Raw genomic sequence first — 23,659 nt, 5'->3', positions numbered from 1 at the left:
GTAGACATATTCAATCTTCTGCAGGTTGATACACTGTAGTGTAAGGCAGCAACTTGGATGGATCAGCCGAGATGAAGGAGAGGAGTGCAACTGTTGGGGCACAGGAGGAGTAGTGGAGAGGTCCTGCTCGGTGCAAGGATACCCAGGCGCTGGGCCCACTGGCACCGTATCCCTATAAAACTGCTTCACACTGCTGTGTTGGGCTATGTTATTCTATGCACAGTATAGCCCGTCTCTTCCCATCTCATCTTTGCTGTGTGCGTTAAGCACCAGAGATGTAGGAGGAGTTGGACTATGTTGTACACAGACTCCTATAGCTTGACAGGTAGCACAATCGAGCAGAGTGATTGAGAAAGTGACTTGGCTTATGCAGGATGCAGGGGAAGGGCTAGCCGCCATCAACATTCACTGTTGTGAGGGTAGCCTCTGAAGCCCCCTGGTGTAGGGGTCCGGTCACAACTGCAACCTCTATACCTATGCCACTGACCTCATTTCTGCCACCACACACAGACCAGCTTCTGGAAGGATTCATTTTGTGAAGTTCTTTCTAACATAAGTTTTTGACCTTGGATTTACCACTTTGATCTTGTTTTAGGACAAGAGGTTGCCCTTAGTATACCTCAGGTGACACACAGCTATGAAAACCCTCTAAATGACAATGTCAACGAACATGACGTATAGTATATATAAATGATAGCAGAGAATTTAGTCTTTGTGGCCTTACATAGGATAGAAACTATTGTTCAGATTTCTGCGGTCAGCACTTACCGGTCACTTTTGGAATTCCTTGCAGTCGGGGGACTGGAAATGCTACAATGACACCAAGATTTGTTCCAACCATTAGCAATCCATAGCAAACCAGCAAGCTGGTCACAGACAAATGCTGCTGTCCTGAAATTAACAAAAAAGAGCACTCTAGTCAGTGAGACATTTTAAAGAAAGAAATACCACAATGTAGGATCAGCATTGGTCAAAGCTACAGAGGGAAATACATTTTCATATGGACAGCAAGTTTAGTTTCCAAGCAAAAATAAGATTCAAAACACGTTCTAGAGGTTTTCGTAGTCTACTGCAGATATCATTATTGAGATGCAGCGCCCGTCTCCAGTAAGGTGGCAGTAGAGAGCAGCTCTCCCATGTCAATAAAGTGGCACTATCCTGTTGCTTGACCTTGAGGCTAGAGGTCTTAATAATGGATTACCAGAATGAGCAGACAAAAGGAGGAGAAGCTTTACATACAAAAGCAGGCTTGATTGGGAGGCCAAAACATTAGTCCCATAAGGCTGGGTTCACACGGAGCGGAATTTCTGTGCGGAACGACTGCACGGCAATTCCGCCCGCGGCTCCTAATCTCAGAATTAGCCAGCAAAGTGGACAAGATTTTGCAAGAATCTCATCCAGACACTGTGGCCAAGCTGTACGAAAACTGACATGCAGTGCGGAATTCCGCAGCATGTCAATTCTTTTCCGCAGCGGCCTCTCTCCTTTCTTTGGGGGAAGCCGCAGCGGAATGACAATGGTGAAACCGCTATAAAACTTGCAACTAAAGGTCGCTGCGCTTTTCCAGCGGAATTCTCACAGTTTTTTGGTGCAGTCATTCTGCGGGAATTCTGCTGAAATTCTGGCCCATGTAACCGCAGCTTAAGAACAAAAATAGTTAACAGCAGGCCCCAAAGTAGCTTTTTCTGATAAACAAAATGACAAAATTGTCTGAGCTTACAAGAAAAACACCACACATGAAACATGTAAGGATTCAGGGGCAAAAGTAATTTCCGTTTCAGGTGCAAGTAGACTTTAGCATTAAGAATATAGGTCTCTTCCCCCATCAACTCGTAGAGAGATCAAACTAAATCATGCATTCATTATAATGCTTGTTCAGCTGACCACTGCATTGTGTGAACAGCAATCAGACAGTGAACAAGCAAACACTCGTTGGTTGAAGAGCAATCAGCCAGTGAATAAGCAAACACTCGTTTCTCAACCGCTTGCATCTTTTGTGCAGCCCAAACTAGAACAGGTTTTAGTACCGTAATGCCTTTCATATTGGAGGGCTGGCCATGTCCATATGTACATCGCACAGAAACAGCCCAATGATTTTGATGCGAACCTTGTAATACCTCATTTCTCCAGTGGTGGTGCTACACTGGAGTTGAATACCTGTCAGGTGTCTGTACAGCTTACATCTGGAGCAGACAGTAAGATCTGTTAGATTGGGGTTTGCTGTATGGAAACTGTGTATTTGTGCATCTCTGATGTTAAAGTGTTTCTTCATGTTCTCCCTTACTAATGGGCCACGTAACAATGATCGCTCAAAGTTCATTCAAACTAAAAAAGTTGAGCAATAATTGTGCTTGCTCATCTCTACTGATGACCTTAGTGGTGATGTAACCCCTTGTGCAGTCGTTTAGACAACCGTTGCCTCGTGTAAAAGGAGCCCAAGACTAACATGCCTGGGGTTATGTGTTTTCCCCACTGATGGCTTAGTAGTCTGTATTTCAAAAGAATTATCTTCTTATTGTAATGGAAAACTACTCTCCATGCACAGACTTCTAGATAAGCAAATGATAGATTTGTGTTCATATACGGCAGTTAGTCAGGGGAGGCAGAGCTGCAGGAGGAAGGGCAGAGCAGCAGCCTGAACCAATAATGACACGGGGGCTGTGTTTCCCTGAACCAATAAGGACACACGAGCTGTGTTTCCCTGAACCAATGAGGACGCTGGGGTGTGTCACCCTGAACCAATGATGAAAATAGGAATCTGTCTCAGACTCCCTGTAGACGCTAACCGTAACCCCTTAGAGACCAGGCTGTTTTGGTCCTAAAGGACCAGAGACTTTTTGGGGATTTTACCCATGTGGTGGTTTTACTGCCTTATTTTTTTCCTTTTTGCTACCAAAATTCTTTTTGCCACGCTTTTTTTCCACCCCGAGGCATGTAGGGCTATTTTATTAGATGTTTTTCACCGACTTTCCACTCTCCCCCTTCCTTTTTTTTTTACTTTTATTGGGGGTAAAAAGCAAAAAAAAGCAAAAAAGTTTTAGTCTTTGTTGTACATTTATAGTTGTTGTTTTTTTTTTTAATTTGTATATTTACGCTAAAATAAAGTATGCAAATGGGTTCCTCATTAGTTTCGGACGTTTTGATATATAATATGCATGGTTTCAGATTAAAGGGCGCACATGGCGTTGGTTTTGGTTGGCGGCAGCTTTGGGTCATTTTCTTTTAGATGTGTATATTTTTATTTTATTCCGTCATTATTTTAAACTTATTTTTGTAACTATTTTTGTTAATATCTATGTCCCCGATGACATCATATAATGCCTCTGGAGAGCATTCACACGGTCTTTTTTTGTATTTCACACTCTTACACTGTAGCAGGGGCATAGTGGAAGTAATACTCCCTTTAGTACATGGCGCATATTGAGCGCTATGTAGCTGGGAAAGAAGAAGGCAGAAGTGGTTAAAAAGTGCTTCTCCCTTCTCCTCTGGGTTCTCAGCGATGTCTGACAGTCGACGACCTGACCAGCTCCTGCTTTATTGCACGGGCAGAGGCTTTAATTCGGCACAGTATATCTCCTATCAGTTGGGATTAAAGCCAAGCTGTGTATTTACCGCGTTTGGACCTTAAGGGGTTCAATTGATCTAAAAATCAGTCAAGCAACACCTATCAATACAGACTTTTTATGTTCAAGACTGGACAATCACTTTAAAGCATATTGGATTGCATAAAGATGTACTGAGGTTTTGAAGTCAATACTGTATGAAATTTCTAGATGTACAACATTGTTCTGTAAAGTAAAAGCAACCCACTAATGAACACAATTGTAATACTAAACCATGGCAGGTGTTCTGACTGCCAGTGCAGCAGCCACAAAGACGGGAGCAGATTGTTGGGATTAAAACGACTCCTACACTAGAACTTTACTGAATGGTGTCAGAAAGGAGTTTGTTTAAAACACAGTAATGACATAATGGAACCGCTGAGAAATGTACAACATCAATCATATCCCCATAACATTTAGCTTTTCAGAGTTTTAATGTGTTTTTATATGTGTAAACACAGTTTAACTCTAGTGGTCTCCAAGGCAGGTAGCATTTTCTGATAACGGTAAAAAGCCGCAATATAACGTTCAATAACTGGACATATTGGGCCCCTCATATTCATACATGATGAATCATCACCATATTCTATGCATCTGCACAGACTAAATCCATGTCAGCCCTTGTGGCCGTTGCAACTCACACTTATCAGTGTTTGGCTTGTTTTTGTAGATCATGGAGGACATACAGTATGATAGTCATACTGGTTCCAATTATCAGGGAGCCTAGCTTGTATTTTCACTATTATATGGTGCAGCACTGTGTAATATGGAGTAATAGCCATCATCTAGTAGGACGACTGTCCTGCTCAGCAGTAGCCAGGAGGATGGGGCTGCTTATAAACTCATACTTTCCAGGACTCACTCTTCTAGGTCTGCCTTGCATTTATAAAATGTAGTTTGACATATCGGCATCACTACTTGGTACACGTTCAAGTACTGTTTGGTGGCACCTGGAATACTTTGCTTTTGAAATCTAAGTAGCGGTGATTAACCTTGATCCTTAATTATAACTACACATGTGGAAACAGTAATATCAGCCTTGACTTGCTTGACAGGAAGCATATGAACATCAGCTGAGTCTCTTCTGGAATTCGTTGAAATGTAACTCTATAGAAAGCATATTAGAAATGTTTCATATTCACATGTGTGTTTATTACAGATCAAAATACGGTATGCAAGTAGTGCCTCTAGGGGAAACTACAGTTTACCGTACAGCATGCTGTAGATGTGGAGTCCAACAGCACTCACTTATCCATTTAAATCCAATCAAGGTGGGGAGGAAAGAATGCAAAGCCATACATGGGGAAAATTAACCAAGAAAGCCCCAAGTTAATGCAATAGTCATAGATATACGGCAGCATAGATGGTAGAAGAAATTATTTCAAACCTTTATTGTTCCATATTTAAAAAAGGACCGACAACGTTTCGACCTGTAAGGTCTTTGTCAAGACTGATCCCCCATATACAATCCATTAAATACAATTTTTTTTTAATTTGCTGTTTGTCATGTGGCTTTGTATTTAATGGTGGATTGTATATGGGGGATCAAACAATCACTTAAAACGACCATATACTTACTAACTCAGGAGCGCAAACGTGCACCACCTCAGCATGCAGGTAGCAAACTGCCAAATGAGGGAGCTAATTACACCTGTGAGGGACACTGATGAAACAGCTGCTGAACTATTATGGCGTCACTGATAGCCTGCTGGTCTGCATGGTGCACTACATGTATCAGAATGGTCTGGCACTTCGTATCTAATCTGTGTGGGAGTATACACCAAGCAGCTACCCCCTCTATATTAAGAGGTTGTGTGAGCGGCTGTTTCATCGGTGTCCCTCACAGGTGTAATTAGCTCCCTCATTTGTCAGTTTGCTACCTGCATGTTGTGGTGGTGCACGTTTTCCCTCCTGAGTCAGTAAGTATATGGCCATTTTCAGTGATTGTGTGTATATGGGGGATCAGGCTTGACAAAGAGCTTACAGGTCGAAACGTTGCCGGTCTTTTTTTAAATATGGAACAATAAAGGTTTGAAATAATTTCCCTTTACCATCTATGCTGCCGTATATCTATGACTACCATACAGCGTGTGTGATTGTCTTTTTAAACAAATTTCCAATTTACTTCTTTTTTATCATTAAATCTCCAGTGCATCAATAGGGTAGCAAGAAGAGGGGGCAGATTAAAGACTAAAGTAAAAGTGCACTTATATGGGAACAATCAGGTTTGAAAAGATGTTTAAATGGGACTATATACACTGCCAACAGGCAAGATACTGCCCCCCCCCCCCCAATGTGTAAGGAAGGGCAATGATTTCTAGTGACAGCTCTCACAAGAGCTAATGATCATTTTTACAATAAGTATGAGATTTATCATTCATCAACGATCCTCACACTGGACAGTCTACAATATGATCACACAGAAATGTGAAAATCAAAATAATAATCAGCCAGTATAATGGGGCCTTAACCCCTTCCTGACATTTGAAGTAAATGTAGGTCATGAGCGGCAAGGGGTTCCCACATTATGTGATACATGTTGGTCCGGAGCTGTGACAATGCTATCACTCTGGGAGTCCAGCTGTGACTGGCACATACTGCAAAGTGATAAGTATGATCCTAGACATTTAACACCTTAGATACTGCAGTCAATAGCAAGCATGGCATATAAGGGACTTACAGAAAAAGGTGGATCCCTCTGTACCCCACTGCAATGCCAGTGTGGGGTGGTGGTGGGTTGCTATGGCCTCTAGGTCTACCAATACAGTAACTTATTAGGCCATGTCAGAGGAAGGGTCTAACTGGCTGCTTCTTTAACTGGAACATTACATTACAATACAGAAATATTGCAGTGTTTTGTGGAAGCAATCAAAAGGTCCACATAATTGGTATTGCTGCATCCATAACAACCCAAACTATAAAAAATAACAACCAAAGCTATAAAATAAACAAAAAAATCCAGAGTTGCTGTTTTTTGAATATTCCGCCTCCCCAAAAAAGGATTTAAAAGCAATTAAAAAGTCATGGCCCCTAAAATGATACCAATGAAAACTCATCCAACAAAATACAATTCTATCAATGCAGAATAAAGTTATGGCTTTCAGCATGTGGCAATGCAAAAACGTTTTTCTTTTTCACGAAAATGCCTTTACTACACAAAAGTTGTGATACATTAAAAAATATAGTATTGCTGATTTTTAAACATGTTTTCCAGTACTAAAATTTTAATGTCGCATCGTTAGAGCAGGTCATCAATATCAGAGCAGTGTGGGTCTATTTCTGGCAGCCCGAGCCGATCAGCTGTCTGAAGAGGCAGCAGCGTGAGCGCCGCAGCCTCTTCTCAGACATATAACATCATGTTCATTGGTCAGTATGGACTTAAGTGGCTGTAGCGCTCAAGGAAATGCCGCTGTCACTTCAATCATCTGATCAGTTGGGATTCAGAGTGATAGACCCCAAAGATCCAATACCAATGACCTATCCTGTGGATAGGTCATCAATAGCTAGGTGTCGAAAACAACCCTTTAACGTTGGAAATAAATGAAAAGACGTTTTTAAAATTATACCAATATAAAAGTAGACATATGGTTAATATTACTGATAAATGATTTTGTATCATATGACTGTGTATTAAAAGCTAAGAAATTAAAAATGTGAAAAACTGCAAAATTTGCAAAATTCTCTATAAATCTGGGATTTTTTTTTTTTAACAAACAAAACATATTAACCAAAATTTAGCAAAGTACAAAGTGTCACAAAAACGGTCTTGGAATCGCTTTGAGAAAGTAAAAGAATTAAAAAGTTGAAATTAGTGCAAAGTGTGTCATACTCCTAAGCATAGCCAGGTTTAGTAAAAACGCTGCATGGAAGGTTACTTTGAAGCTTCTCCTAGTTTATTATACATAAACGGGCACAAGGGTTATTATATACTGAATATATAGCAGTTGCTGGCTTATTGAAGTCTGTCTTTTTTGTGACCTGGTCTCTCTCTATAAATTCATTACTAACTAATTACTTAATATTGAATATGGTAATAGAAATTAAACAGAATTACCTAAAGTCATGGTTATGATGGGAAAAAGCAGGTATCCATGAACCAAGAAATTAAGAAATGCAACGAGCTTTGAACTTTACTATAAGAAGCAGCAATCCCCTCGCTTAAAATTAGAGAAAAAAAATTCTCTATGGAAGGAAGAAAAAAGATTTTAAAAAGGCTCTGAACAAAGACTTGCCTTAAGTGAGGGAAGCCAACTTCAGCTTTACATGTCATTTACAAAAAATGTATTTCTTACTGCTCTAATAAAAGATGCTTTGTGTAGACATGTGTGCCACTGGGACACAGATTCAAGTAGATCCAGCCTCATATTGTACTAAATATTTCTTATGTTTAGCCAGGTAAAAATGTTAGATCCACGTTACTGTGGCAGAAACAATAACTTACATACATATAGATAAAGTGTTTATCACACAATGGACATTTGTCACTTTTCAACAGGATAGGTGATATAGCATAAGGTTTACCTTGTCATACACTCTCATAGACTGCAGGCCACTTTACCGTATGTGGCACTGATAACACTGACACGATGCGGTGATGTCATCGCGCCCATCTGTGCTTTGCTGTTGACATAGCAGGCTACAGGCCAGAAGAAGCCTTGTTCATCGTTTTGTGCACTGTCAGGACTCTAACTCGGATTCCCTTGCACTCCACTCAGCAGCTCTCTCCCCTAAGCTATCCAGGGTTTGGGCAGTTCCTTGCTGAAACCCAGCCTTATTCTGTTTCCTTGGTCTTGCTAAATCCACTTCCCGTCTCCCTTTTTTGGCTCAGCCCTGCTACTAATTAAGATTTCCTATAAAAGTCTGACCGTGCCTCAGATTCAGTGCATGATTATTGTGCTCCACCACCTTGATCAAGCTCCTCTTCCTTCTCTGCGATTGTACAGATAGCTCCTGCTGCTGACCTTTGGCTTCGATTTGACTACGCTTCGGTCTCCTCCCATTGTACTGCATACCATGACTTCCCGATAACGACTCCCGGCTATCTTGACTATTCTCAAGTGACCAGCTCGGCTACTACACCTGCAGCTCCAATCCAGCGTTGGTAAGGCATAACATGCATATTCATTTTTTAAACATACTTTCACTGAATGTGAGGCACTGTTTGAGAGGCACTTTCACTCTGAAGGGGCAATAATGGAAACTATGTCAAGGGAGGGCACTATTACTGTACGGTATACACAGACTGCTTTAGTAAAACAGGTATCTAAGACCTAGGGCTGGGCAATTCAGTCTAAAAGTAAGATCTTTCCTAAGTTTTCTAAAATCTTTCATTTTAATCTCTATTGTATTGCTTATTTGCTGAACAAGCTAAAAATACCAGGACACATCTTTTGGATAAGAATATCCTTTAATATGTATTGATCAGAGTTAAATGGGACAATTGTGATAATCAGTACTTATCAAGGAATTGATCTGCATGTGATTCCCTTACTTAAAAAAATGAGTATTGGGGAAAATGGAAGATATAAGTTCAAGCAAAAAAGTTATATAATTGTAAACCTTGAACAGAAAAAATTTCGTTAATATCTATTGGCGATGCCATTACTGTAAATGTGTATTTTATGTACATAATTTTCTGTGATTGCCATGACTTGTTCATGTATGATCTTCCTAAATGCCAATAAAAAGAGTTTAAAAAAAAATGTGGTCTGAACTTTAGTTATTAACACATTAAGTAAGGGGTCCTACTCCTTCAGTCATTCCAGTACCCTGCACATATACCATTAACTGCCCTCCCCCATGTCATCACAGCCCCCACATGTCCTCTGCTCTCCCCTAGAGACCCCAGATATGCTGTTCTCTCCCCTAGTGATCACAATCCAAATATGCTGTCCCCTCCCTCAATGATCACAGCCTCTATATCCTACCCTCTTCCCCAGTAATCACGACTCCCATATAGTGTTCCCTCCCCCAGTGATCACAGACCCCATATGCTGTCCTCCCTACCCCCATGTGCTGTCCTCCCTACCCCCATGTGCGGTCTTTCTTCCCAGTCATCACATCTTCCATGCACCTCCTCTTTCTGCACTAATCTTTCTTCTCCTTTGTGGTCCAGTCTCGTAGCTGTATGCTAAGTATCAGTGCAGGAATCAAACAAAATACTGATTGGCTGAGGCTCAGCCAATCAGCACTAGACTTATACACTAAATAAGGGCACAGCCAATCAGCGCTATGCTTGATTCCTGCATTGTGTTCCAGCTCATCAGCAACCAGTGCACTGGTACACCCCCTGGCGTCCCACATACAGGTTGTTTCTCTTGCTTTCCCATGTCCTGATGTTAGTACTTCCTACAGGTAAGCGGGACCAATATCAATTTTGTGACTTTGATGAAAGTCACAATGGCTACTCAGCAAAATGGTTAATTAATCAAATTAGATCACCCAAACCTACTAACACTACATGGTAATTATACTTTATAGTGGTAACATTGGTCTTTGTATAGAGTTTTTCATTCAGAAACATTACGGTGATATCATCCAGTCACTATGCAATGATCATATATGCAGACCTGCGTAATCTTTGGCCCTTCTATAGCAGTATTACATAGAAACTACCTGACTATTTTTAAGATGCCGTCTGCAGTACAGAGGACAAGTAATGTCTATATTTTACTGTATTCCAGACAATAATTTTAAAATAATAAAAGTACTGGTAAATCCTGTAACAACCGGCTCATAGACTGAAAACCCATCCGGCAGACTGTATGCACCATGGCTCTGACGCTTTCCATATTGTTGGTAGTATGTCCTACTGCTGCTACACTTTGCTGTAACAACGCAATCTACAGACAGATATATTACACAGGAGGTGTATCTATTTCTCTTGGTTCCTGTTCATAACCCATAAATATTTTCCTTCATCTTCAAAGAGGAAAAAATGAAATGACACATGTGGCATTGAGCGATAACCCCTCACTCAGCTGTAAGCATGCACCATTGCTTATCATGTCAGTGTATGTGTGGAAAACATATTACAGGGAGATTTCCTACTTCCTCAGTTTTCCACTGCTAATGTTCCTGCTCTACAGACTTTAGCAACACGGGTTTATTCCGTTGAAAAGACAAATGGATTTTTCTCTAATGAGATAAAAAACAACACATTTATTCTTCACTGCAGGAACATTACCTGTTGGGTGCACACACTCCAGCGTAGCTTTCGAAAGACTATAGCTACAGTATTATGACAGAGGGCTTATGGAAATATGTCCTTGTTTTTTTGGCATACATATTGTGGCAATAAGAACATGCACATTTTATTTTATGGGTCAGTACGATTCCATCAGTACCTAATTTATAGGGTTTTTTTTGCTACTTTTACAAAATAAAGTATCTTTGGGAAAAAAATCATTTTCTGCCGCCATCTTCTGACAGCCATAACTTATCTAGTTTTCCGTCAATGTAGTTGTAGGACGGCTCATGTTTCTACTGGCTCCATTTCAGAGTATATGTGACTGTTTGATGGCTTTTTATTACATTTTTTCTCGGTGATGGGGTCAAAAAAAAAAAAAAATGATCACAATTCCGGCATGTTGTATTTTTTTTATCCGGACAATGTTCATTATGCTTCTATTGAATTCGACAGACACCCGTTATATGACAGATGTTGTTTGTAAAAATTCAGTTTAACTGTAGCGCAGAGCTCCCCAACCTTTCATACTTTGTGAGCCACATTCAATGTTTAATGATGCTCGGTGGCCACTTTCAAGTCACAAATGTTAATATATTAAAGGGACTCAGTCACCTCTTTTTCTATATCTAATTAATGCTAACATATGATGTGCCAACAATGAATACAGAGGAATTAAAGATAAATAGAACTGTGCCTATCTTATCTTCCTTCAAGCTCTATAAAAAAAATCTTTAATTTCGTGCTTTCTGCACAGTATGCTAATCACTACTGAACCCTCAGATGGGTGGTTCCAATGCACAAATCATCCAGGCTCCCTCTCCCTCCATACACTCAATAACATCCCTTGTGCTAACGATTGATGCCCCCCATGCATCCTTGAAAGACTGTGCTGGCAGCGCACTTCTGGCTACAGCACATGCGCAAGCACATCCATTGGTCTCTCTATAGTCTATTAGACATCACTTGCATGCGTTGAAGTTGGGAGTCTGGCGCTGATACGGCTTTTCATGCTGACTTTGGTGAATGCACCTCATCACGGAGGCTAAGGAGAAATTAGTGGACATCACTGCACATGTATCGTTCCTTAAAGTATGGCGACAGCACAGCCCTTCCGGAACGCACAAGAACAATCAATCAACAGCTGGGGAAGAGAGCCTGGACAATTTGGGCATTGGAATCACCCATCAGACATGGATATTGATCATCATATGATGTGGGAAGTACAGAAATACAGATTTACTGAGAATGAAAGCACTAACGAAGATGAAAAGGTGCAGTTACATTGAACTGTTGTTGGCACATCATATGTAAGGAGTAATTGGATACGCAAAATGGAGTTGACAGACTTGTCACATTTTAGAAAGTAGATGTGCTCAGCCACATGGCAAGGGGTCACGAACCACATGTGGCTCTGGAGATACTAATTCGGGGCCACTGGCTCATTGAAGAAACCCTCTGAATAGTCTGGTTTGATTATACACAAAGCTGTTGGTATAGTGTTCAGTAAAACGCAATAAATCAACCTACCTGATAACATATTGTGCACTGGAGTCGCTATGTTAATATCTTGAAGATGCTCGAACGTCTCTGTATGGAACAGACGTAAAGTTGAGCCAGATGTAAAGGCAATCCAGATGCCAACCCCAGCAACTGCCATGTGCGAAATCACCATGCCCTCTTCTTGATGAGCTTCAAACTGGTGCTAAGAATTCAAGACAACAATTCAGAAAACTTTCTAAGACAGACTCCATTCAAAGAACCTGCTCTTAAATCCAAGCATCAAATCAATGGACCGTACAGAGCATGAAAGGGACAACCTCCATCAAAGTTGGAGAAAATTAACTGACATAAAGGAAAACTGACTGGTAGCCCAAGACCTACTAGCCTTTGTAAAATGACTCTTGTAATGTTACCACTTCCTTTGTATAGACCTTACCAATAATTAATAGTTATATCAAAAATGCTTCAAATTATTTCAGAATCCTCAAGCTTCCACATTCACTACTGACCCTCTTCAAGCTTTGTGCCTCGTTGTAATATTTGGAGCATGTCAATTCCGCAGATATTCTCATAGCTTGGCCATTTCTACTGACAGAAATCATCGGTTTCAGAAAACGTTTCCTGAAACAGGACTGATGATAATCTGCATCCAGACAAAGGGCTCATTTACATATGTTCTATGGAGAACTTACAGTTATGATGAACTGAACACCCAAAGTGGCAAAATGTTTTTGTAGTATTGAGAAAACCTTTTGTAAATCAGATGAAGTATGTGTAGGGAACACAGGGGTGTCCGTAAACACGGAGGATCTCCTCCACAAACATACACATCTCTACTAATTGCCGACCAGCACACGGACTTGTCAGCTGAAAGAATGACAAGCCCAGGTGGAAGCTGGTAATCCGCAGACATCCAGGTATGTAGGGGCACCCAGACATTGTAGTATTAAGTGTGACTTGTGTAAGTGTATCCTATTAAGCAGAGTTCATGTCTGCTCCTACTTGCCAGGATTACAAATATATATTTTTAGGAAAATTTTTATCCAAATAAATGTGATTCTAAATAGTTATTAATGCAGTAATTTATGAACTAGAACTGTATCCCGCGACTCATCTAACTTCAGAAGACTGCAGTAATGTAAAACAGAACATCAAGCAGCCATGCAGATGGAGGTCTGAATATTTAGATGCTTTTCAGACAATATTTTCCAGGCGAGATAATAATTAATCATTCTGGATAACTTTATGTTGTAGTACTGTATCACCTTTCAACTACTTCTACCAACTCTATCTACATTCGACAGACATGTCCCCATAATAGGATACTAGAAGACGCACAACTCTTTTGTCATATCTTAACCCCTTCATGACATGGCCTATTTTGGGCTTAAGGACGCAACAATTTTTGGTGGATTTTCTTCTCCGTTTATCAAAAGCCATAACTTTTTTATTTTTCCGTCGACGCGGCCGTGTAAGGGTTTGTTTTTTGCGTGGCAAACTGTAGTTTTTATCAGTGCCACTTTTGGGTACATAGACTATATTGTAAAACTTTTTTTTTTTAATGATAGCAGGGAGAGAAAACGCATCAATTCTGCCATAGATTTTTTTTTTACAGCGTTAATCATGCAGCATAAATGAGACATTCCATTTTTTCTGCGGACCGGTACGGTTACAACGATACCAAAATTCTTAAATTTTGTTTAGGTTTTCCCACTTTTCTGCAATAAAACTTTTTTTTTGGAAATCTTTTTTCTATTCTAAATTGCTGCATTCAAAGTCCTGTAACTTTTTTATTTTTCGATGTTCGTAGCTCTATGAGGGCTTATTTTTTGCGAGACAAGTTGTAGTTTTTACTGGTACCATTTTGGGGTACATACGGCTTTTTTGATCACTTTTATTGCGTTTTTAGTGAGGCAAAATGCTAAAAATTAGCATTTTGCCTCAGTTTTTTAGCGTTTTTTTTCCGTGCACAGTCAAAAGCATGTGCAACTTATTGTACGCGTCGTTACGGACGTGACAATACCAAATATTCGGGGTTTTATTTTTCTTTTACCTTTTTTTATGCTAATCTGAGAAAAAGCATAAAAAAATGTTTTTTTCACTCTTTTTTACATTTTTTTAATTCGGTTTTTTTACACTATTTGTGTCCCTCTGGGGACTTTAACCACTGCCCTGATGATCGCTGTCATAAGGCATGGCAGAGCTACTGCTCCGCCATGCCTTATCGCTTATACAGCGATCATAGGCATAGGCAATACAGGATGCCAGTGTCTGGCGTCCTGTTACCATGGTGACAGGCCGGGCTCTCGCGATGTTATCGCGATGACCGGCCGCAGACACAGAGGGGTTAACAACGGGGGGGCGCATCTCCGATGCCCCCCCGCTGTTGCAGCGGGACGCCGGCTGTGACTGACAGCCGGCTCCCGCTGCGGGATCATATGTGATCCCGCGCTATCTCCAGGACATAAGTTTACGCCCTGTTGCGGGAAGTACCAGGCTGCCAGGACGTAAACTTACGCCCTGCAGCGGGAACGGGTTAAAGCAAAGATTCTTCTCAAATTCGAAAGTGATAAACTAACAAGATTTACTCATTACAGCTTGTAGATATTTGGGCACTTTTTTTTTTTATAATATGGGAATGTAGCACTTGAGTTTTTATGTAAAGCGATGTTGTAGCCCTTACATTTTTTGCTAATTACAGTTTGCAGTTTTTAGTACCGCACTACCACATGTCGGCATTAATTCATTTGACAACTTTATTACTTCTACAATACCAACTTTCCTGCCATTCCTGCCACAACTTGTTTATGTGTGTAAGGTTATCCTTTTGCGCATTGGCTTAGTACACTCTGAACTTGATAATCATTTACTGGTTGGGTTGTTTAGGGTTTAAGCCAAATCAGTATTTTCTTGAAAAAATGATTCAGTATGTACCTATATTTCAGTGAGAGTATATTAGAAATAGAATTACCTCCATGTTATAACTTTCCTTGCCAATGATGAATATCTGTCCTCCAGAAGCAGCCCAGATAGTTCCCTCCATCACTAACAAACTGCGAACAGGTAAAACGCCTAATTTTATCAGTTTGGGCGATTCTGCGTTCCAGGATCCATCTAAATGATAAAACAAGTCAGGTTAATTATATACATAGTTTTAATGACACCATTCTGACATCAATATTCTTCTAACAGGAAACTTTCCCAAACATTAAAATAGTATTTCCACCTCAGCCCATCATGGCCGATATGAGAATACGTCTTTGTACGCCATGGTCAGAAGTATGGAAACAGCTAAACAGACTGTCTTGTGCAGCTTCTGAACTCCCATAGAGGTGAAAGAGTTCTAGGAGCAGCGCAGTACAGCAAGCTGCACTGCTTCCAGATCTGATAGGATTTGATAGGTTCATAAATGGATCACGGTTTGCACTAGTGTTTAAAACATACCTATTGACGTTTGCTTTTATAAATTAGCAATTTTGGAGTGTAATGGTTCTCATTAAAGAGACTCAGATGTGTATGCAGTCCGATTGGAAATGTTCCAAAAGTAAAAAAGTATGCAAATTAAGTCTCTGCCAGAAGCAAGAAAACTGTCTCATTAGTGTCAGCTTATGTCCAACCCTTCAAAGGGGTTATTCAGGTTTAAACTACTGATGACCTATGCTCTGGATAAGTCATCAATAGTAGATTAGTAATTATTAGGAAATTATATAGTACCAGTGTTTCTGGTGGAGAATGTGCCACACAGCTCTGCTACATAGATTCTTCAGGGTTCAAAAGCAGCACAGCAGAGTCCTACACACACTGATTCCACCCTGGTCATGTGACCCCGGACTCCTCCCACATGTGACTGATCACATGACAGTGACATCATCCCAGGTCCTGTAAGCACACGGCTGCTGTAGGCGTTCGTTAGTATTCCATAGCAACTGAGGTCACAGGGGGTTTGTAGGGGATGGAATACTAACAAACACCTAGCCGGACAACAGCCGTGTGCTTACAGGACCTTTGATGATGTTACTGTCATGTGATCAGTGCATGTAATTCATTTGGGATGAAGGACCTTTCATGACATCACAATCATGTGATCAGGGGCGGAGCATGTAACTGACGCACACACGGACCGACAGGTCATTGTTAGTATTTTGATTGAGGCTTGGCAGCCAGAGCTGCTGTGCTCTGCAAATACACAGCTGTGTACACTGTACCATGGTCCCATTCAAGTGAACATGGACACAGCACACAACGTACAGAACCGTGCCGTTCCGTGACTCATCAGTACAGCGGGCTCGTTGATCAGCTGATTCTTGGGATAGGTCAGCAACAGCTTAAATCTGGAAAATCTCTTTAACAAACTTGCAGCATGGCTAGAGATATTAGCCAGGTCCAGACACCCATAGACAGCTATTTTGGGGTACTTACCCCTTGTAAGTAAGGGTCAGAATTGGCTGGCTGTATGCGCTGATCTTGATACAGCTTTGCAGGGGTAAACTGGTTCTCAGTATTCTGAGAACCCAGCAGTGTATGAAGTCTTAGTGGCAATGGTTTGTGAGAAAATTCTCCAGAGATAACCAGCCAACCCTGCTCTGTATTGACAAGGCGCAAGTAGCCTGTACGTATCTCTAGTCATGTTACAAGGCTTACTAACCCTTTCATGACCAAAGGTCATTGATGTGCCTGCGTCCAGACCTGCAGTTCTGGTATCCTCACTTTCACAAACTCATAACTTTTTGATTTTTCAGGCGACACATCTGCATGAGGATTTTTTTCTGCAAGATGAGCTGCATTTTTAAATGGTACCATTTAACATATGATTTGATGTATTGGAAGATTTTTTTTTTAATTTTTAAGTGGGGAAAAACACAATTTAACCATTTGGCATGGAAGGAGAGGGATAGGTGGTTATTTTACAGTATTAACCCCTTCCCGCTCCAGGATGTATGCTTACGTCCTGCAGCTCCGTGGTATGTATGCAGAGAGGTCGCGGGGCAACTTCTCTGCATACAGCGCGGGCGCCAGCTGTTTACCACAGCTGACACCCGCGGGCGATCGTGGCTATTAACCCTTTAAATGCTGCTGTCAATCCTGTTCGGGGGTCCCGTACGGCCCCCCCGCGGTGAGATCGGGGGAGCCGTGAGGTGTCATGGCTGCCGGGGGCCTTCTGAAAGGCCCCAGGGCTGCCTTGAGAGACTGCCTATCAAACAATCCCCGTGGGGTGGCTTGATAGGCTGCCTGTCAGAATGCAGTAGGGCGTAATGCTATAGCATTACCTCATACTGCAAGAGCGATCAAAGTATCGCATATTGTAGTCCGCCAGGGGGACTTAAAAGTAAAGTAAAAAAAAGAGCAATAAAGTTTTTTTAATTGTAAAAAAAAAAATTTAATAAAAGTTTATATCACCCCCCCTTTTGCCATATCTATAATTAAAAAGTCTAAATAATGAAATAAAAATACATATTTGGTATCGCCACATCCGTAAAAGTCTGATCTATCAAAGTAGCACATTATTTACCCCGCAAGGTGAACGTCGTCCGAAAAAAAATAAAAAATTAAGAACTCCAGAAACGCACTTTTTCAGTCACCCTGTCTCCCAGAAAAAAACGCAATAAAAAGCGATCAAAAAGTCATACGTGTTCCGAATTAGCACTAACGGAAACTACAGGACATTCCGCAAAAAATGAGCCATCGCTGAACTACGTCGACGGAAAAAGAAAAAGGTTATTGCATGCACAAATGATCGCAGAAAATAATTTAAAAAAATTAAATGTTTGGTATCGTAGTAATCGTACTGACCCATAGAATAAAGTTATCATGTCGTTTTTGTTGCAGTTTGTGCGCCGTAGAAACAAGACGCACTGAAAGATGGCAGAATGTCATTTTTTTTTTCATTTTACTCCACTTAGAAATTTTTAGAAGCTTTCAGTACATTATATGGTGCAGTAAATAGCACCATTGAAAAATGCAATTCGTCCTGCAAAAAAGAAACCCTCAAACAGCGACGTCGATGGATAAATAAAGGAGTTACGATTTTTTTAAGGGAATGAGGGAAAAAGAAAATGGGAAAAAAAATAATAAAAGGGCAGCATCATGAAGGGGTTAATGATGCAGTAAAAGTAACGTTAGATTTTTCTGTTGATCGGTATGAGTGCAACAATATTAAAATTTATACAGTTTTTTATATATAAAATTTTATATAAATTTTTTTATTTTATATTTTAAAAAGAGAAAGAATTGCATTCTGTCACCATCTTCTTACGCCTATAGCTTGTTTATTTTTCAATGGAGCTGTGTGAGAGCTTGTTTTCTGCGAGGCGATCTGTGGTTTGTATTGGTACCATTCTGGGGAGCTTACGCCTTTTTGATAGCTTTTTTTCCTTTTTTACTTTGAGACGGACTGACCCAAAAAAATGCAATTCTGCCATTGTGTAATTTTTTTCTGACGCAGTTAATCATGCAGGATTACTAATGTGATTTTTTTTTTAATAGACCTTTGCAGATGCAGCAATACAAATTTTTAGATTTTAATTTAAATATTTCAGAAGCGACGACTGGGAAAACATTTCTTCTTTTACTTTTAAGATTTTTTTCTTTATAAAAATTATAAAATATGTTTATCTCTGTTTAACATCTTTTTTTATTAGTCCCCATTAGGGGGCTTTAACCTGTGATTGATCCCTTCTATAGTAAAATGCAAAACTATATTATGCAGGCACATCTTTAACTGGCAAATGATCCCGACAACCCTGAGAACTTTCAGGAGTCTCCAGCCTGTCATGACAGCCGGACGGCACATTTAAGTCCCGATCGGGATATTTAAATGCCGCTGCTCTTCGTTTTTCATTCGTCGTTCAGTTTCAGCTGGAATAAAAATCACCGGCATTCGCTCACTTTTCGTTACATTTAAACGCTCCTGCTCAGTGTTTCACATAGGAATGTGAGCGCTGAGCGAGAAGTTAACAGTTCTCAGTGACGATCGGCCGGTCTAAACATTCTGCACGAGCGCGAACCACGGCGAATGAATAAGCCGTAATGTCACTCCCTCGGCTTGTTTAAAAGGGACATTAGTGTCTTACATGTTTAAGTGTCAGTCATCACTGATACAGCATTACATTAATACCTAGGGAAGAATGAAGAGTGCAAGAAAGTCTAACGGAGCAAGAAAATCCTACAGGGAGAGGACAGATTAAAACTACTTAAATTGTACAATTAATATTTTACCATAATTTTTAGTTTAAATCGCAGTGAATCCCATCAGGAAGCCGCTTTTAGATACAAAACCAAAATGAAAAATGCTACCCAACTTGGATGATCCGTAAAACTGTAGAGTAACATAAACATACCAAGGTGTATGCTGAGGTACAGGTGTTCTTCTGCACAGGTTTTTCCTCTACAACCAGTTCCACAATTTAGGATAGGATACTTTTTCCTTTCAATCTTACAGGCTTTCCACCGGAGATAGTATTTCTTCCTTAGAAGGTGATGATGTTATAACAACTAGGGGGCGCACTACCTATTTATCACTGTAACATCACTAGGTAGCATGCCGAAGGGGGAAAAACCAGAACCAGCCAGGGGTTGTCAGGACAGATCCCACAATGCAAAGTACAACCTGAGCACAGTTATGTTCAGCAGTACGTTTCTCGATCCACTGAAATGTCCAATTATATTAAAAGGAGAAAAAAAATTGTTTAGAGAGACTGTTACAATATGTTATGCAGAAGGGACCTATATACAGTGTACAGTCTACCCCACTGCATCTGCTTTTGCTACGGATAATACATGGATGTGCCAAATGTCATGGAATAGCAGTAGCTGCCCATCATAATCGCAATTGACGGAGTCAAACTGGAATTGTATATGTGAACAGAATAGTGACTCTGGCAGAAATTGCATCCTCATTCAATACAGGAGGCCGTACATAGATATCCCACAAGTCAATGCAGCACTCTTCATCTTCCATGTGATTTGGGACCCACCAGAGTGCCTCTGTTAACACCACAAAAGTGGACACAGCACCTCACCTGGGCACATAAGGCTGCTAACTGGAGCCTAGAAGACTGGAAACATGTGGCATGGTCCGATGAGTCATGGTACCAATTGTTTCTGGATGGTTATAGTGTTTGTGTGTGGCACAGACCCCATGAAGTCATGGACCCCAGTTGTTAACAAGGCATGGTGCAGGCTGATGGTGGTGGTTCCATACTGGTGTAGGGTGTGTTCTCACGGCAATGACCGGTCTCCACTATGTATCACTGCTTGGTGACCATTTGCAGCCCTTCATGGACTTCATGTACCCCACAATAATGGGATATTCCAGCAGGATAATGCATAGTACTGGCATGTTTTTCTGATCATCCACTATTATGGCTGTAGGTGTTTTGTGGCTTTATAACCATTGATAACAGTAAGAAAATAACAATGAAATCTTAAAAAGGATTAAAGCTGCTGTCATGTGAAGTTAACGCCTGTCCTTATGCCCATATGGCTGTCAAAGAGTGGGACTCCACTTAATGAGTCACCTTATTGTTACGTAACACAAATTGTCTTTATTTTGCTCATCTCTAATAATTTTCGATTCTCTTGCATTACGCCATGTAATATTCTGCTGACGTTGTACAGTTCTGACGTCCTCCATGCATGCAGCTTCCTGCTGGCACAGAGCCTGCAAAGAGTATGCCCTTTTTGGGATAGAGCCAAGTAGGATATATTCCTTATCTAGGCACCATATTAGGCATTTTTTATGGCTAACGAATGCAGAAGGAAAGTAAAAAATCACTTTTCTCTATTTTTTTTTTGCCTCACAAAGTATTAATTAGACAATGTTGGCGTCGTCCCATACAAGACAAGACAAAGGTCTACAATCTTGCCGTTCTAGCGGGAGAGCCATATTTAAGCCATTGGAATTCCTACGGCTAGTGACTGCGAAGTACACTGTCATTATCCGGCTGGAATAGACTGCGCGGCTCCGATCGGCAGTGTGGTTACATTTTGGTGCCATGAGTCTCTGCAATAAATAGCAAACAGGTCTCTTGTGCAAATGGTGAATGTTATACATTAAAATAGCCACAGACTTCACAGCCAAGAAATCCGACACTTGATCAAGTATCCCAGCCCTACAGACACAATTAACAAGCTAAACTTAGCATCTTAGAGGAACAATGAAACTTCATTATATTCAGATGGCAGAAAATGTTACGAGTCCTATGGGGGATACGATCTTAAGGAATTTGCTTAAACTGCTGAAATCTGTCCATTAATGCAAAATACAGATATTAGGCTACATTCACACGGGCGAGAAACTCGGGCACGTTTTATGCGTTGCAAAATGCACAAAACTCTTACAAATTTTGAATGGGCTTATTCACGAGGGATTTTACTATCCATTTTTATGTCGCTGGGGGACTGATGGGGTGCCTGCAGGCCCTCTTTGGCTTGCTGCTTAGATACTGCAGCAGCATCTAAAAAGCAATATGGCTGCAATTGTAGCAAGTCTGATGGCCCCTGTTGCTAGTGGCTGTCAGATTAATTCCTGAGCCAGCTCCATACAACCCCCTATACTGCACAATGTATATACACATATGGTGGTCGTGAAGGGGTTAACCCTTACCAATCCAATTTGTATACTGGTTTTCCAAAGGGGCTTAAACTTTTTCTGCCGTTCTACAACGGCGCTATATGCTGGCTAAAGCCAGTACTGCATGAGGTGACACATTGGATAGGCTCCAACAGCAGACAGGCTGGCAATATACAGTAAGAGAAACCCGATGGTCGTCTTCCAACACCGGAGCTGTACAGCCTTAAATCATAATGTCTTAAGAAGTCAGACAGTGGATTGGAATAGGTTAAAGGTGCTTTGTAGAGTAATAAACATATCTGAGCCATATTCTAGCAGTGGACGAGAATTCTAAAATACTTTACCTGCCCAAACACTAAGGCCGCCTGCACATGGCAGAGGCAAATTCCGGCAAGCGGATTTCCACCGCGGAAGACTTGTGTTTCATCGTGGACCTGAATTAAAAATGCTTGCGGATGATCGCGGATTCTAGAGTTTTTCCGCGCGAATGTACACAGATGTACAGCGGCGATGCATGTGGCGATCACGAATCCGGCTAATAAAAATCGCCTGTGTGCAGGCGGCCTAAACTTCTTTGAGGCAGGAGAAGCATCAGGGGGTGCTCAGGTGTGCAGCTATTCAGGGGCTTGCTGTGATAATAATGTTGGCAATCCGTGATCTAAGCATGTACATTGGCAGCACTGCCATTCAGGAACCTAGCTAAGCTGGGTGGTCACTCTTGTAGGGCATCGAATGGTAGTCATACTGCTTGCACTTTGTTTTAGAAGGCAAAGTTGCACATTTGGCTTCTCAGATCGAGATTTCTCCTTGCATGGAAATTGTAAGGCTGCTTTCTTAGAAGTTGTGAGATTGTGAAGCCAGATACTAAAACAGCTGCTGATCTTACAACGTCCTCCAATGAAAAGTGTTGTTCTCTAGTAATCTGCTAACCACACAACCTCATCAGTGGAAAATAGGTCAATGCTTCTGAAAACAAACCCTCCGGATGAGCACAGCGCCGCTCAGCACGCAGCGGGTCGCGACTTAGCAAAACTAATTAGGACATTAAAGGTCGTTAACTGGTTAAAACAGAATTGGGCTTGTTTTCACTTTTGCTGTATTAGTGTGGGTTTCCTTCAAAATGGAAAAAAATAGCATATCATGTCTGGAGACTTCAAAGAACAGAATCATCTAATCAAAGAAACTTAATATAAAACTTACATTTTTTAATAACTTATTTCTGCTTTTTACCCTAAAAAACGTCCCTTTGTCTAAATAAAAAATACAAATCTTAGTATAAATGAACAATGTAAAAGTTCTGAGTATCCAGCACCTCAGAGTGCTGGATTATCAGATATTCAGACCAGCAGACACCTAGACATAGACACTTGTATATGCACCGCTCTTTTCTTGGTTAGCATCTGCACTGTGATTTTTAGGGGCTATAGGGTGGGCACAGAATGCTCATTAGAACTTCCCTTAGGCCTCTCAGAGATGCCTTTACCTAACATTGGCCATTGGCTCATAATTGTGGCAGTTTCAAGTGTTAAAGGGGTTTTCCATGGAAAAGCTATTGATGACCTATCAGGATAGGTCATCAATGGTTGATTGGCCAGGGTCCACCACTCGGGACAAGCTCTGCTCCGACCTCTGTATAGCCGGCGCTTGTAACTGCAGGCACAGCTCCCATTGATTTCAATAAGTGGAGGCTTCCACTTCAACCTCTGTGTTATTGCGGCGCTGACAGCATTCGCTCACACAGCTGATCAGTCAGGGTCCCAAGCGACGGATCTTGGACGATCAACTATTGATGACCTA

General features: G+C 40.9%; 1 protein-coding gene across 1 annotated transcript in view; it reads right to left on the bottom strand.

Moving 5' to 3' along the window:
• Positions 1–23,659, bottom strand: part of ARHGEF10 (Rho guanine nucleotide exchange factor 10) — a 140,110-nt gene that overhangs the window by 5,774 nt on the left and 110,677 nt on the right. Inside the window, exons 26-28 of the mRNA XM_066603570.1 lie at positions 15,263–15,405; positions 12,319–12,493; positions 769–891 (exon numbers count right to left, since the gene is read on the bottom strand). Coding sequence (XP_066459667.1) covers positions 769–891; positions 12,319–12,493; positions 15,263–15,405 — 441 coding nt within the window. The remainder of the gene's footprint in view (positions 1–768; positions 892–12,318; positions 12,494–15,262; positions 15,406–23,659) is intronic.

This window comes from Eleutherodactylus coqui, chromosome 1, assembly GCF_035609145.1.
Source record: "Eleutherodactylus coqui strain aEleCoq1 chromosome 1, aEleCoq1.hap1, whole genome shotgun sequence".
Taxonomy (NCBI): domain Eukaryota; kingdom Metazoa; phylum Chordata; class Amphibia; order Anura; family Eleutherodactylidae; genus Eleutherodactylus; species Eleutherodactylus coqui.
This window is presented reverse-complemented; position numbering and strand designations above follow the sequence as displayed.